The sequence below is a fragment of the Haliotis cracherodii genome, unplaced genomic scaffold (assembly GCF_022045235.1).
Source record: "Haliotis cracherodii isolate W230 unplaced genomic scaffold, xgHalCrac1.p SCAF_1, whole genome shotgun sequence".
Taxonomy (NCBI): Eukaryota; Metazoa; Mollusca; class Gastropoda; order Lepetellida; family Haliotidae; genus Haliotis; species Haliotis cracherodii.
Genome location: NW_027266264.1, coordinates 87,579,666 through 87,597,080, shown reverse-complemented (window position 1 = coordinate 87,597,080; position 17,415 = coordinate 87,579,666). Strand labels below are relative to the sequence as shown.

Sequence of the window (17,415 nt, the reverse complement as noted above, 5' to 3'; positions counted from 1 at the left end):
CTGAGGCCTCACAATGACAGGGCACGCTGTTTTAGAACGAGAGGTGTTTGGGCTGAAGTAGGATTAAAGCATGATGGTATTCCCTGCTGGCGTTGTCTCTGTATGCCTATAAAGAATCAGATTGGACGGGGTTGCGCAAACTGCTGTCAGGTCGTGTTTACATCAGTGAAGGGGGTTGAACAGTCGTGCATGTGATTCAGCAGCTTTTCGTTACATTTACTCTTGCCTTGATCGGGGCTATGATTGCTCATAATAAAGTCTTAACATGGACAAATAATATTAATGTGATTGATAAAAGTGCTTGTATTTTCGTCCCGTGACGTGCTCATGATCTCAATGGTTTTGTTTCTTGTCCAGACTCGACTATTTACAGGTCGCCTTCGGGTAGTTAGGGTCTTGCTCTGTGCGGCCTTGAGACGATGGACCGTGTGTTCCACTGCTGTTGGCTTGTTTGTTGCTTCGTTTTTATCAAACAAAGATAAATACTTCCAGACAATCGTTAGTGTGTTAGATATTGTGTTTACAAGACTATCGGAAGAAGATAAAAATCCATTGTATCACAGACAATAATAGAAATTGCTTTCTCACAAAATGATCACCAAAGGGACGATAACAGGGCGGGAGAGTCCCAGGTATTTATCGCCTCTCAAGTCGGAGATGAGTTGCACAGAAAAAAACTGTCATTGACGGGACATGTCTCGCTGACAGGCGATACGGCTCCACCGGTCCTGCCCATTGTCAAAATTATATTTGTTTCAACAAACGCTGTAGTAAGCAATATCACACCTTTGTCCCATTAGATAACCGAATCCGGATCACATACCAATGATTGATAGCATGAGCATCGAGCCACGCCTCCAAGGCACGATGGTACAGTACATGATCAGCCAACGACCAATCAAGGAAGAAATAACCCGAGGACATACATGTTGTTAAAAAATAATTATGCCGTTGAACCCTATGTGGAACATCCCCTTAATCACAGAATCACTGACTAAATGTACATGGTGGCAACGAGGATGTACCTTATGAAGATCTCGTTTTGACTTTCGAGACTGTATCGAGAATGAAAAGCATGTTTCATGTCTATGTCCTTTATATAACGACCACAGGGCAAACTTTTTCCCACATGAACCATTGCTCCACCTAAATTAACGCTCTGGACAAACAGTGTGTCAGACCACCCAGATCTTATCTTTGGCGTTGCCCAAATCTGATATGCTATTTCAATTAAGCGCCGGCAGATTCCATATGGATGATGTATGTGCATATATATGTATATAAACTAGTGTCCAAAAGAAACGATACCACCTGTTTGCAACGACATAAAAGAAAAACTAAACAATGCAGAAGTTAAATTGTTTGATAGGCATTACTTAGAAGTTGACGGATGACAAGATAGACACAATTTTTATGGATAACAACTTCTTTAATACTGTAAAAGGCGACGTTTCGGTATAGATCCTTATACCGTTGTCTTGCTTGACAACGGTATAAGGATCTATACCGAAACGTCGCCTTTTACAGTATTAAAGAAGTTGTTATCCATAAAAATTGTGTCTATCTTGTAATGCAGAAGTTTAGGATTGGTGTTATGCTTTTGAGAAATCCTTTCACAACATCTGTACAAAAATTTCATTTCAATAAAATCTGTACAACCAATATGACAAGCCTTTAAAGATGGGTGGGGTCGAAAAATGAACATTTCGTTAGAGCACTGATCACAGAAACAACGGGAAATGTCACACCACACGTCTCAAAGTCAAGTCAGTAGCGGGTATGTCCACCGTGAGCATCAATACATGCCAGAACACGCCTACGGACTGATGACGTCAAACGTCTGATGACGTTTGGAGTGATGCGTTGCCATTCCTCGAGGAGACATCGTTCCAAGTCCTGGACGTTGACTGGAGGCACACGGCGACGTCGGATTTGCCGATCGAGGTGGTCCCATAAGTGCTCGATGGGATTCATGTCCGGTGAACATGCGGGCCATGGCAAAACCTGTACGTTGGCGTTGGCAAGGAAGTTCTGTGTCAATCTTGCTGTGTGTGGCCTTGCATTGTCATGTTGGAAAAGGAGTCCACGAGGCTGTTGCTGAATAAAGGGCACCACAACAGGCCGTAGGATGTCATCAAGGTAACGCTGTGCATTCAGGTTTCCACGAATTACGACAAGCAACGTTTTGACGTCACCACAATGCCACCCCAAACCATTAACCCTCCACCTCCAAACGGCCGGACCTGTTGGATACAGTTAGGCGCCAAACGTTCACCAAATCGATGGTATACAAGCTGCCGTCCATCGTTTCTGAAGATGAGGAATCTGCTCTCATCAGAGAACATAACACGTGCCCAGTCCCGCCGTTGCCAACGTCGAACTCACCTGGCCCAGATCAGTCTGTTGTTCCGGTGTCGAGGCGTCAGGAGCGGTCCGCGGTAGGGATGACGTGGCCGGATACCATACTGCCGTAGTCTCCTGTAGACGGTCTGTCGACTGATCCTGTGTCCCAGTGCTGTAGCCGCCGTGGACGTCGCTGTTAAGGTGCGGTTCCTCAGGTGTAATACCCGGATGTAACGATCTTCACGGGGCGTGGTTACTCGTGGTCTTCCACTCCTGGGCCTGTCTGACATCTGACCTGTCTGACGTAACCGCTGCATCAACCTGGTGATATTGATGCGTGCGCAGCCCAACCTTCTGGCGACGTCGACGTGTGACGCTCCTTGTTGGACCATTCCAACGGCTCTCTCTCTCTCGATGGCTGTCAAACGTGGCATATCTTGTGTTCTTTTTGTTGCTGTGATATCGACGTGTCTGATCAGCCGTTTTATACAGTTTTTATGCACGTGCAGAACATGCTAGAGAGGGAAATGTCACTTTCACGAAATTTACGTTTTTTCCCGGAAGGGATCACGTGTTCCCGGTATTTTTTATCGACTATGCTGTGTTTGGGATGTGCAATACGAATTGGCATGTTTTCATACTAGACAATTCACTTAGTAAAAAACAATTTTGAAAAAAAGTTGGTATCGTTTCTTTTGGACACTAGTTTATATATACTTGGGTATTTTAAGTAATATATGTTTTGTATTTTAAATGTATCTACAAGTCTCTGTGGGTCTGTGTATGTATGTCCCAGTTTAGGCAGCTTCTTAAACCGGCAGGGTCCCCGTTGGTTTGTCTGAACTTGTACAATAAGGATCACGGCGGGATCTAAGGTCCTCGGAATGCTGTCCATATTCTACCTAGTTTGTAATTAGTTTCACAGTTCAAGGGACTTGAATTAAATTAGCTAGGATTAGCAATTATCCCGAACATAGCGTTCATTGATAGTGAACATTCAAGGCATAGATATTATAGATATTAATATTTATGTTCAATAGCGAAAATTCAAGGCAAATATATCAATAGTTATATTCAATAGTTAACATTTAAGACATAGATATTAATAGTTATGTTTAATAGTGAACATTCAAAGTATAGATATTAATACTTTAGTTATATTTAATAGTGAACATTCGAAACATAGCTATCAATAGTTATATTCAATATCGAACATTCCTAAAATGGTTATTATGTATCTGAAACAGGACATTTAAGATATAATTATTAATAGTTATATTTAATTGTGAACATTCAAGATACAGTTATTAAGAGTTATAATTATTAGTCAACACAAGATAAAAGATAATAGTTATATTACATAGTTAACATTCACGATACAGTTATGTACTGTGATATTTAAAAGTTCATATTCACAATACAGTTATGTATAGCTAGCTAGATTCCAGTTGTTTTCCCGGCGCCGCACATCATGTCTTCTCATAAGCTGCAACTGAGGACGTGGTCAGAGTGGTAGTTGTTCATACGTTATTAGCTTGTTCGTGATAATGCATATGAAGTTCCGGCGCTGTATTACTTTCCCCACTTATTCGGGGATGTACCTGGGAGCGACTTATCCACATATCATATGGCTAGGCATAGGCACCAAATCACAGAGTGAAAACTTCTTACCGCGTGGTTATCGACGGAGTCGGCCACGTGCAAGGTGATATCAGTAAGACCACTCTCCCGCATACCAAGTAGCTTGCTTGAAAGCAAAACAGATTGTAAGGCGGAGAAAGGTTATGGCAGTTGAGTATTCAATTGACAATTCGCCTACCGACTTACAAACATGCAGGTGACGGTCTATCTACCTTCCTACTTCAACCCTTCTCCCTATTATAGCCTCTATGCAGGAGGAATGTGCCGTATTGACTCTTACTACCTGCCCAGCTGATCTGCCTTGATTCCACTTAAAATAGATCTACGCCAGAACTGCGCTCTGAGGAGATACTAATAGTTCTATCTACAAGACAAATATGTGGACGAATTTAGATGGCAGGCAAAATTACCAACATAGATTACAGTGCAATTTGCAGCGACCAGCTAACAGCCGCTATTGACAGTTTGAATGATCTAGGATTGACAGAGAATGGTTAATCTACAGAACAAACATGAGATAGGTATCTTAAGAGACGGGAGAACATTTGACACTCCCTTGTCTGAAGAGAACAGACTTTAAAGGCAGATAATTACCCTGTTTATCTAAACTCCATGCCGGACGTGCGAGGGGACGCTAGCAAGGTCTTCTATCGTAATCTATTTATCATGTAATGATACTCGAGTTGTCGTATAAATTGTCAAACTATTAAAAGTCAGAATACCAAACGTTATTAATGGATAACATACGTCGGGATTTCATTGTCAAGAATTGTAATCTGTTACTTCTAGGAGCTTCTTAAGCCCATTCAATCACGTTAAGCAGCTAATTAGTGGCGTCGTGTTCCCATCCGTTTTCAGAAAGAACCACTTCGGTGCGTGGATTGTGGATGATATAACGATAGCTCACAGCGACACACACACACACACACACACACACGGTGATGCAACTATGGAAGCTGAAGGAAAAGCTTTGTTTGTTGATGTCTGCCTACTGCACAAACCCGTGAAGTGGGGAAGTTTTCATGAAGTAAACCTGGACCAGAAACGGATTGGGTTATATATGGGAGGCAGGTGTGGGGGTCTATATTCTTTCGAACCTCTTCATGGTTAAATCTACAAGATAAGGAGGTTAGACGTCTCGACCCATACACATATATACATATAGATGAAACATATATATCCCGGTTTCTTTGAAGTTTGCCCTCAGCGAAGTTAATGCCTACGGTCAACCACTAGAGATTCATATAAAAACTCGTACATATGTCTGAGGCCAAGAATAAAGCATCTCACGAGCATTGCAAGAGTGGCCCCAATGAATCGGGAAGGTTGTTTCCTCTTTCACCTCACTAATGTTGTCTACAATCACAATGCTCAGATAGACGTTCACGGGTCGATGGCAGCATGCGGATTACTGACACGAGCAGGTTACTGGATCACGCTGACCGAGTGGAGCGTGCCGCACAAGCCCGTTGGGTCCCCACGGTAGTCCCGCACAGCAAGGGCCTCGTCATCAGCTGTTCAGGGCACTTCTTTGTCAGTGTGATTTGTGAGGAATCTGCACGCATCGCGTTACAATAAGCATGCGGTACATCTACTAGTTGCGTCTGTCACCCTGCATCCCACGGTTCATCTACACAATACTATGTCCCTTAGCGTCGCACAATATCAAGTTCAAAGGTGTCGTACAATCGTATATATGCCTCTGCGTCGCACAATACTTAGTCCCTCAGCGTCGCACAATACTAAGTCCCTTAGCGTCGCACAATACTAAATATCTTAGTTTCGCACAATACTAAGTCCCTTAGCGTCGCACAATACTAAGTCTCTTAGCGTCGCACAATACTATGGCCCTTAGCGTCGCACAAGTATGTCCCTTAGCGTCGCACAATACTAAGCCTCTTAGTTTCGCACAATACTAAGTCCCTTAGCGTCGCACAATACTATGGCCCTTAGCGTCGCACAAGTATGTCCCTTAGCGTCGCACAATACTAAGCCTCTTAGCTTCGCAGAATACTAAGTCCCTTCGCATCGCACAATGCTGCCTCTTTGAGTCGCACAATACTAAGTACCTCAGCGTTGCACAATACTATGTCCCTCAGTGTTGCACAAGTATGTCCCTTGGTATTACAAAATAGTGTGCCCCTTAATGTCGCACAAATACTATGACCTTTCGCGTCGCACAATGCTGTGCCTCTTAGAGTCGCACAATGCTATTTCTCTTTGAGTCGCAAAAACATAAGTACCTCAGCTTTGCATAATACTATGTTCTTTAGCATCGCACAAAATTTTGTCCCTCAGTGTCGCACAATTATGTCCCTTAATATCACAAAATAGTGTGCCCCTTAATGTGGCACAATACAACGCGTTGTTACGATACATATGCAAGTCAAGCCAGCAAGTCAGAGGTTCTGCCTGCAGATATCAAATACATGCCTTCAACGATCATGGGCTAAAACCATTCCTGATTATGATGCAACGAAACACACATGTGCCCACAACAGTCATGTTACATAAGATATGAATACTTAACATCCACGTCGGGACAATTCCTCCTCGATAAACATATGAAGACGTTATACCCTGTCTGGCAGATGCACAAGACATAAATCACGACTGTATATTGAAGACGTGACAACCATCCTTGGGGAATCGTTGGGCAAGTTAATTTCACGCAGTTTCTATGTTTCATGGAAATAGTGCAACTCCGCTAGCTTTAACGCCTCTTCTGGAAAAGATATAAATACTTGGCAACAGTACTGAAGGTTGGATAATGTTTATATATAAAGACATTGAAACATTACCTATATTTAAACATTGCTCAGATATCAGGACTTGACAACATGGCTGATGTTTTGGTGCTGTTAAAGATATAAAGGCACAATAAAATGACTGATGTTTGGATGTTGTTTTAGATATCGACCCTTAGCAATATGACTGATTGTAGGGTGTTATTTGCATAAAAAAAACAAAATCGAGAAATGGAAATAATCGAGACTGGACCAGACAATCCAGTGATTGGCAGCATCATGAGCATCGATCCACACTATTGGCATACGATGACATGCATCAATCAAGTCGGCGAGTCTGACCGCCCGATCCCGTTAGTCGCCTTTTACGGCAAGCATGGGTTGCTGAAGACCTACTCTCACCCGCGATCTTCACGGGTCGGTTCACAAGGTACCTGTCCTGCCTCTGTGTGATGTCGCAGGGACGACCTGGTCCTCGAGCAGTGGCAACTTTGTCTGGCCCAGGCTCGATTTTTTACAGACAGCCGCCCTATAGCTTGAATATTGCTGAATGCGGCGTCAAAAAAAAACCAACTAACAAACAAACATGAGCATTTGTCCAGTGTTTACAAGCTTCTGCATTACCTTCCATGGTTTAAATATTGATTTCATTGATAGAGCCGCAAACAATCATATTAATGTGGTCTTTAACAACTGGGGCTTATCATTACTTCTATGTTTGAAGAGGAGACCTTGCGTGTATCTACAGTTTTCATTTAAAAACTGTTTTAAAGACATTTTAGTGCACGTTATGTCATACTCTTTCCATTACAGAACACACTGTTCACCGACAGTCGACCACACCAAGTCATTCACTGTTACGTTTGCGGTGGTTATTCGGAGCTCATCTCATCGAAATTATGTATGGAATTTGCAAAGAGATTGTATCCTGGTAGTGCGTGGAACAGGAACGTCTGGGAGCCGTCCATCATTGCAGCTGACACCAGGGGGTCGACACCGAGTGTCAGGGTGAGGTCACGTGGTGGTAGGATAGCTTCAGTACACCCTATCACTGAGAACATCAATATGTCAAATCTTCATGGATGAGGTAAAAGTGAAGACGCAGGTCATCTCAATCTCATTCAGGGTCAAGGACAGATGCATGCGAATGTGTAATATGTCAGAATCATTTGTATTGCTGTGCTTATCAGATGCTCGTGCACGGTATGTGTGTGGATTCAGAGGAGGCACTCTCGCTGCTGCAGCTGCTGCCCAGGACGGTCAATACATCATCTCCTATGGACAACTCCTGCGTGTGTTGATATAGCTGTGCATGGATTTCCTGCTTTTTACAAACATCCACAAAGTACACACGACATACTGTCCTCGACGATGTTTGAAAACAACAAGTGAAGCAAATATTATAGTGAGTGAATGAGTGAGTAAGTTGGGTTTAACGCCGCTTTTAACAGTATTCCAGTTTTATCACGGCGTGTCAGCTTTATGTGGGAGGAAAGCCCGAAGTGATGCAGGTCTCAGACGTTTACCACTTCGGTGAAACCCACGAGCACGGGTGTGCTGACAAACCTAGAAACATAATCGGGGCGAACCGGGATTCAAACCCACAATCATAGGTTTCTGGCGTGTCCAAGGGACGCAACACTGCACTTTGTAGCATTTGGTATCATTGTTAACCAATGTACAATGATACCTTTGTGTATCATGTGTATCATTGTGTATCATGCGTTTCACAGTGTACATATACAGTTGTATATGTACAACTGTGTACAACTGAATATATAACACTGTGTGTACAACTGAATATATAACACTGTGTACAACTGAATATATAACACTGTGTACAACTGAATATATAACACTGTGTGTACAACTGAATATATAACACTGTGTGTACAACTGAATATATAACACTGTGTACAACTGAATATATAACACTGTGTACAACTGAATATATAACACTGTGTGTACAACTGAATATATAACACTGTGTGTACAACTGAATATATAACACTGTGTGTACAACTGAATATATAACACTGTGTGTACAACTGAATATATAACACTGTGTGTACAACTGAATATATAACACTGTGTGTACAACTGAATATATAACACTGTGTGTACAACTGAATATATAACACTGTGTACAACTGAATATATAACACTGTGTGTACAACTGAATATATAACACTGTGTGTACAACTGAATATATAACACTGTGTGTACAACTGAATATATAACACTGTGTACAACTGAATATATAACACTGTGTGTACAACTGAATATATAACACTGTGTGTACAACTGAATATATAACACTGTGTGTACAACTGAATATATAACACTGTGTGTACAACTGAATATATAACACTGTGTGTACAACTGAATATATAACACTGTGTGTACAACTGAATATATAACACTGTGTGTACAACTGGGTAACAATGTGTATCATTTATAGTTTTGCGTTGCACTGAGCCGCAGCGTGTCTGTCGCAAGGTGTAGGAAGCACCGAAGCATTCAGTGTGAATCTATATCTAATGTATCATTATGTATCAATGTGTATCAGTGTGTATCCTTGGGTGAGTTGTAAAACAGCTCAAGTGGAAAATGGAACTTAAAGGATAGGTTATTTTTAGATAAACGCGCTGCACAGCATACTATCGCTGTATGAGATGTATGAATATCACCCAGCTCGACATTAAGAGTGGCAATAAAACAGCTTCTCTGAGTTATGAATATTTGTAACTGATGCGGACTGTTTTCTTCATGCTGTGTCATTTGCATGGCAAGCGAGGAACAGTCCTCATTCAGATTCAGTTACATTTACACACATAATTATCGCTGTTTTCATTTCGCAACAATTAAACACGTGACAATAATATCCAAACCCTCTGACATTATCGCGTTACACCATAGTTGTCGACCTAAGCAGGTCAAGCACCTCTAACCAACGCCCATCTGACATATACATGTGCATATATCAAAGGCAGCCATAACGTAAGATTACTTCTTCGGCATTTCGTATGAATTAATGTAACCGTTCTTGCAATAAGTAAGAAATATGTGAGGACGCAAAAAAGAACGGCCATGGAAAAGACGTGTACATCGACATAAACATATCGTTCAATGCATTGGTATACACGAACTATCTATGTTTCTATGCTCGCGTTGTTATTGCAATATAGAGATCAATAGACGCGCGGTAGTGCAGCGTATTTACATTGGGAGTTTCATTCACGATGTAGGCATCAATATCCCGGGACACCTAGCTCCGCTGAAAGCGCCAAGTGTCGCAAAATGCCATGTTCAAAGAAACGGTAAGGTGTGTCAATAGCGAGGTGTTGGTTTCTCATATACCCAGTTCAATAAATCGGTTTTGTTTGGCGGGACACATTAGCGTTATAAGAGCAGCGGCTCACCTATGAAATACACTGTATATTGCTGCCAAAAGAGACATTTAAACTGTTCGGATCACGGTAGAAGCCATATAAATGGCTTTAGCAGTAGGTTGGATTTAACGCCGCTTTCAACACTATTCCAGTCACGGCGTGTAAGCTTAACGTGCTGACAGAGAGAATCTGGGTTCGATCCTACCAGCGGATCCTGCTGCACGTCAACAATTCGGTTAGGAAACATCGTATTGTAACTAACACCTCTAGTGATTATTAAGATAATATTTAATTATTTGAATAGATAATGATAGGACACAGTAACTAGCATCACGTGTGTTGCTTCATCCTTGAGGGTGTCACTTCATCACACAGACCTAGAAACAAACACATCCAGTATCCCCCAAGTAAGCCTTCTATACTTTGGCAAAGTTCAGAGATCTTCAGTGCTGAGTCTACCCGAGCTACTTCTGTTATACATTAGAGACAATCTAACACGAACACAAGTCGAAATACACGAATCTTAGAGTCAAAGTCTTCAACTCACCATCACCGAATGCCAGTACGTAACGTCAACAGTCCGGGCGGAAACGCTTGGGTCCTGATACTTGAATTACAAGGCACTCCTTTCACCCTCGGAATTGTACAAATTGAGTAATTAGTTCAATAAGAAAAGGAATGCTCTCTGTGAGATGAGATGGTTCTCACGCCTTTACAACTAAGGCCATATGTTTTGGGGATATTCTGTCGATGACCCTTCGTAGGGTGTTCACCATACTAGAATGTGCCGAGCCCCATCGGGATAGGTGATCTTGCTACAATTGAAAGTCTGCCATTAAAAATCTACCCTGTCCCGCAACAAACCAACAGGACTTCCATTTAATAATATTCCGGGAAGTGACATTAATGTGGACAAAGCAATAACGAATAAATATTGAGGTTTCAGCAGTGTCCAGCTGATTGTGCGAAATAGGCTATCCGAATTCCTATTTGTATGTTGTCAGAAAGAACGACATGGATAGGAAATATGATGTATTTTCGCAGAATCATTCCCAGTCCAGTTCATTATTTATGTAAATACATATATGAGACTAGATAGAAAATATAGTTCATATATATCTACAGCTAGGTCTCATGAGAAAGTCTACGTATCGGGACTTAACACAGCCGATCGAGGCAGCCTCAACAGCAGACAAGCAATTATGCTTGCAATCTGACAGTCAATTTTCGATTGTTTTAAGATTATTTAAATCGTCGTCCCATGGCCCAGTTCTAGTTAACAAATTGTGTGTCTTTGTGTAGAGGAGCTCTATTGCCTTATGAATGAAACCGCGTGTCGACGCGAGGCGTCTGATACTAGTGATAGCTACGACCAAACATGCGCTGAAGGTGAAATACGTTGAAGCCAGTGCGTAGTGACTGACACGGCGGGTAGCTGGAATACATGTAGTGACATTGACATGAACACAAACTAGTGATGACAGTTATCAACACTCATCTCTTACCTGTAATTGTCTCCGATATGAACGAAATGAGAAGAAGTACATCCACGCGGTACTCCATGTCTGAAATTGACATTCACAGAATATAGCACCATAAAGGTTCCATACCAGAGTCACAGCTGATCCAGCACATGTACATTTCACAAACAACCCCTATAGTACGTGGTTTCCAAGTTGGATCGCCCCATGTCAATTGCACGCCGCTCGCCTGTCTATTTCACGTGCACCGCCGACTCGGCTGATATCGCTTTAGTAATCTATCGGTGTTTTCCTTCTTTCTGCGGGCCGGTATCCACTTAATGCCTACAGTGATTAAGTCAATTTTCCACTGCGGTAATTTCCTTGAGATTTCGCGAGTTCTGTAATATCCATAAGCGATAACACCACGTGGTCAAACATACAAACACCCATTTCACGGCGAGCACAGCTAACTGGTGTCTGAACTCCGTCAATAGACTATCACAAATGACTTGAATAGCGCGTTCGCATCGCAGGGGACGGGATTGGCAGCGTACACTGAGAAGCTCAGCGATAACTGTGTCGCTTCGCTTTTCTCACCAATCCTAAGCGGAAAGTGTTTATTGTGGGAGATGACATTCTTGGAGGGCTGGCACAAACCCTCATACAGAACACAAAGTCTTCTTAACTAAAGAACCAGAACCGTGTTTGAGAGAAATTGATTAATCTGTTGAGGAGTTCAGAGCCAATCAGAAGCCGAACAAGTGAAATCGACCATACCACATGCCACATGTATTCGTGTTGCGACACACGGAATGGCTAACTTAACGAAACACAGTAGGTTTAGTAGTCGAGATCGATGTTGAGTTCAACTTTTATGAAAGTTGATATAAGACGTGTGAAACATCGCCTTTTCTGCTTGATCCGCTGGCCTGTCGTAGCCGACTACGCTGTCGTGTGATTTAACAGAATTGAATTTGAACTGAACACGCCGAAATCGAATCGCCATGGTAACTTGTTACATATGAATGGATGTCTGTACCCTGGTGATTGCTCATTCGACCACTCCTGCCTCCACGCTGTAACGGCTATTGTCAAATACCACTGCAGTGTACGAGCGGCTTAATGATTAATGTATTAGCCTATTAATGAAATATAAACGCAACAATAGGAGATCCCACACACGAGTGTATTTCTTTTCTCCCATTTAGCCACTTTACATTTGGGAACGTTACACAAAGACAGCATAACGTCTGCCGTGATTATGCATTTCCAAGAAGAATCTCGATAAAACAACGCTATTGAGGCTGACGCCGTGTACCTGAGGTCCCCAGCCCCCACATTCAAACACGGCACGTCTTCAGTCGATATTTATATACATGATTTCATTTAGACTAGCTGTGTTCCCCGCTGGATTCCAGCTTATTGACAAACATTACCACACACAAATTTATATATTTCTTGTATAACAAAGCCAAAGATGTATTATGAGTGCGTACAGAGATAGTTAGACTTGTACAAGTCTCTAAGGCAATAATTATTAGTTTAAATCATAATTTCTAGATTACGTAAATAATAATATTAAGTTTTCCCTATAAGAGACTGGAGTGTACGGCAATATATCTAGATTGCTTATCAGGAGGATAGAATTACTACACATCCATGGACTTTTCTTTCAGTACAGCCTTCGAGCAAGGCTAAGAGTCGTTGCGTACATGTTTGTAAGTTGAAGACGTTGTGTTGTCGGGGGGACGTAGACGGTCGCAAAATGACACGCTCAGCGAAGAATCCACGCTTGCTGTAATACGACATGGATCATGGTGTCGCTCACATCGCCATCGTTGTAACTACAACAAGTCTTGGCGTTGCACTTCCCAAGCTTATCGGTTCACACATTGTGTACTCGTGTTTGGTCCTGTTCTCCAAAGTGAAGTATATAACTGTTCCTGCTTTCCCCTCCAGAGCACACCAATTGAGATGTCTGTGTGGACAGGATCCTTCTCATTACCGTATATATTTACGTTTCTCTGCCACGATGAAGGAATTAACAATCTGCATTTCGTCATCGACAAGGTTCAACTAGTTATATATTCTACAGTTGACTATTAAAGTAGTTGATCAATTGCTTACCTTAATTAGCTGAATCTGACCTAGAGTGAGTGTGCTTGTGTGTACAGTGTACGTGTGTAGTGAGATTAAGTTTGATAGTGATTGACTGTTCATGTGTGTCAGATGAAGGTATATAGTGAGAAATTAGGTTTGATAGCGAGCGAGTGTGCTTGTGTGTACGATGAAGGTGTGTGATGAAACACAATCAGCAAGGTCACACATTGTGTTGGGCGTGTGTGTGTTGGGCGTGTGTGTGTTGGGCGCGGTGCTTGTGTGTATATAGGGAGTCTTGGGAGCGTATGTACAAGTGTCTGTCGGTGTGTGTGTGTGGGGGGGGGGGGCATTGTGTGTGTCAGAGAGAGAGAGAGAGAGAGAGTTGAGTGTGAGTGTATGTATGTATATGGAGCCTGTGTGTGCATAAAACATTGTGTGTGTTGACTATTTATGTGTGTGTAGGGCGCATGTAAGTGTGTATAATGTGTCTATGCATGAAAAGCATGAGTGTACATGTGTGTGCGTTCGCTGTGTGTCTATGTGTGTTACACACGTCTTCCACTTCATCCCAGCTGCTGATGTCGCAGTCATCCCTACTACTCATAAACTATTAACCTTAACCTTTCAACAACGCCCCACCAATATGAAAATAAGGTAGTTGACACATCAACGCAAATACTTCAATTTCACCCCTCGACATTTCCACGCCCGCAAAATAATAATGCTTTAAACCGGGAGAGCGCCATAAATGATGTAACCAAGGTGACACCTGGACAAGGTCGGGTAATCGGCCTCAGTCTGGCGCTACTAAACTGTTGCCCCACATCCTCAGAACATAACCCGCTCATGTGTGTGGTGACGTAACATGACTCTTGATACTTTTATTGTTTATCCCGGATATAGAGAATAGCTCATAAAATGACGTAAATAGTGAAAGTGTATACGTTAATATGCGTTGTTTCATCGCTTCAAAGGCATTGACGGCAGATTACCATAACGCCATTACCCACTTGAGTTTCCCACAGAAACAACGCGAACATCTCGATAACATAATTATATGTCGTTACGTCATGGGCGCAATACATATGACGGTCGTGACAAGTATTTCCAAATCTCAAAATTTCAAAATTACTAAGCCCCCCTCCTGGGTTGCACAAACTCACTTTTCCCCTTTTTGGAAACACATTAAATGGCCTGGCCGGGCCCGTGTGCGACATACGCTTGCAGTCGGAAAGCGCACGTTAAATATCCAATATAAGTAAGTAAGTAAGTATCTACATACATAGCTGGATTACATTTCTGTTCAACCAGAACTAACACACTAACGAGGCGCTAATTGTTCAATTCTGATTTCTGACAATTGGCGACCTGGCTTCTATCTCGCCTGCTATCTTGGCTGTGATTACATCTGATGATAAACTGTATCAAATTACATGTGAATGTACATCGTTATTCCGGACACTCTCCTGTACGATCTTATAGACATAACCAAAGGAAACAGACCCCGTCCACATTGTTCGTTAATCCGGAACTTTGTTAACCCGAAACATTATTAATCTGGAACTTTGTTTATCCGGACTTATGTTAATCCGGAACTTTGTTTATCCCGAATTTTGTTAATCCAGAACTTTATTAACCTGGACGATTGCACTGATCACGCAGGGTTCACTGTATTTAATTGTTGTTCTGTGTTGTATCATGTTTGATGCTTAATAATTATCAATATCTGTCATGCCTCTAGATGACATCCTCACAACGCTACCCTAACAACGGAAAAATCCAATTTCTCCGTCACGTCACCTTAGACTTAGAGGATAGTAATGTTCACTGTTCGTACCAAGTCTGTTAAGACACTGACGAATTGTTATTAAACAACTAGTTAAATAACCAAGAAATGCTGTAACAGGTCAACAAAATGAATCTTTAACTGACTGTTGACCATCCGAATGTAACTGAACAAGTTTTAAAGCACAAGCGACAATGCCGTTTGATGTTTCTCGTGAGCATGCAGCAATCACATACTATGCCCCTGGTTGGAATTTAACTGTTTTATTTGACTCAAATTGACACTGATGATGGAATGTCACGAACGAACTCGGTTATAACGAACACCTAGCTGTTACGGCGAAGACGGTCATATTAGACAGTCGTCACGAAGAAGTCGTTTTATAACACCTGCTGTGACGAAGTCAGTTATAACTAAGATCTGCTATTACGAAGTCGGTTATAACGAACATCTACTATGATGAAGTCGGCTACAACGAATATCTGCTATCGGTAATACCGAACATCTATAATAAAGTCGGTTATAACGAACACCTGTTATGGCGATGACGGTCATGACGGACAGTCGTTACGAAGAAGTTGTTATACAACGAACGTCTGCTATGACGCAGTCGGCTACAAACGACTATCTGCTATTACGAAGTCGGTTATACCGAACAACTATAATAAAGTAGGTTATAACGTACATCTGCTTTGACAAAGTCGGTTATAACGAACATCTACTGTGACGAACGCATGTAATCCATCGGCCAAGTGCTAGTTATAGAATATAACAAAAAGGAGGCGAGGCGCCTTCTTCATTTTCAGACACTGCAGTAAATTAGACTTGCCAAATATCATAGACTTGCATGGGCTAGATTGGATATATTTGTTTCAGGATCTGTATGACAGATTACGACAGCTGTAACTTTCTTCTGCAAACCTCACGCGTATGATTTCCTTTCTTTACAAGATGGCACATTTACCAATTGAGAGTAATACATGTTGAATAGACCGCCTCCGTGGTCTCGTGGGAACAGTGTCTGCCCGGAGTGTGAAATGTGGCTCAATCCATGTCCGCGTCAAACCAAAATACGTAAAAGGTAGTGCTTGTTGTTACCCTGCCTGGTGCAAGGCTTTCAGGTCATTAAAACAAGGACTGGTCGGCATGGAATCAGTATACTGTGTCTTAGTGGGGTATCCATGTAAACTGCGGCATGGTATCTCAGTAGGCTAGCACTATAAAACCGGCCTTGTCCGGACATGTACAAACATACGCAGGCACGCACGTTACTATAGTCATTAGTCTTAATGTAGACAAAAGTCGACGTTAAACCCCATTTCTCCCCACCTCACATGTTCAATACAGATATGATTTCTATTGCATTTAGCAATTTTCCTGCCGGATTGAAATAGTTAGCTATGATAAGATTATATTATTTTCCAGCATTCTGTTCAACAGCGGGTGTATATAAGGTCAAAAAGCGTGCACGGCGTGTCAGTGGTTCAGTGATGCTTTTACGTTAGAACATAATTACGTGTCTGAAGATCTTTTTAAAAAAATATGAGAAGGCACATGTTGGAAATGGATGTAGACTTTCTATTTTGACGAGTATACAATAAAAACCTTGCAATTGTTGTCGAGAATTTAGTCTGGTTTGAAATTGAAATAATAAAGCGAGCTGAATTGGCTCAGATATCGACAAGACGTTTTAACGGGAAATACAGCCATTTGAGCCTTCGTGCATCGTGAGAGTTGGCGCCGTGTTATAATTCGCCTCAATTCAATCAAATCATTGAAATAATTTGGCACCTGGAAACATTAGAATACAAAACTCATTTCTTTGTTCATAATAAACCTACCCGTGCATAAATCAATCGCACCTAGATCTATTTAGACCGTCGCCTTTGTGTCAACGTGGACTTGCATTAACCGCACATCCAAGGTCGCTTTATTTGGGAGGA

General features: G+C 41.9%; 1 protein-coding gene across 2 annotated transcripts in view; it reads right to left on the bottom strand.

Annotated features, from left to right (window-relative positions):
• Positions 1–12,256, bottom strand: part of LOC139453718 (kin of IRRE-like protein 2) — a 57,332-nt gene extending 45,076 nt beyond the window's left edge. Inside the window, exon 1 of one of the 2 annotated variants that reach the window (XM_071235199.1) lies at positions 11,629–12,256. In XM_071235199.1, coding sequence (XP_071091300.1) covers positions 11,629–11,701 — 73 coding nt within the window. In that variant the 5' untranslated portion in view covers positions 11,702–12,256. The remainder of the gene's footprint in view (positions 1–11,628) is intronic. The other variant, XM_071235196.1, reaches the window with a different exon arrangement.
• Between the last annotated feature and the right edge of the window lie 5,159 nt (positions 12,257–17,415).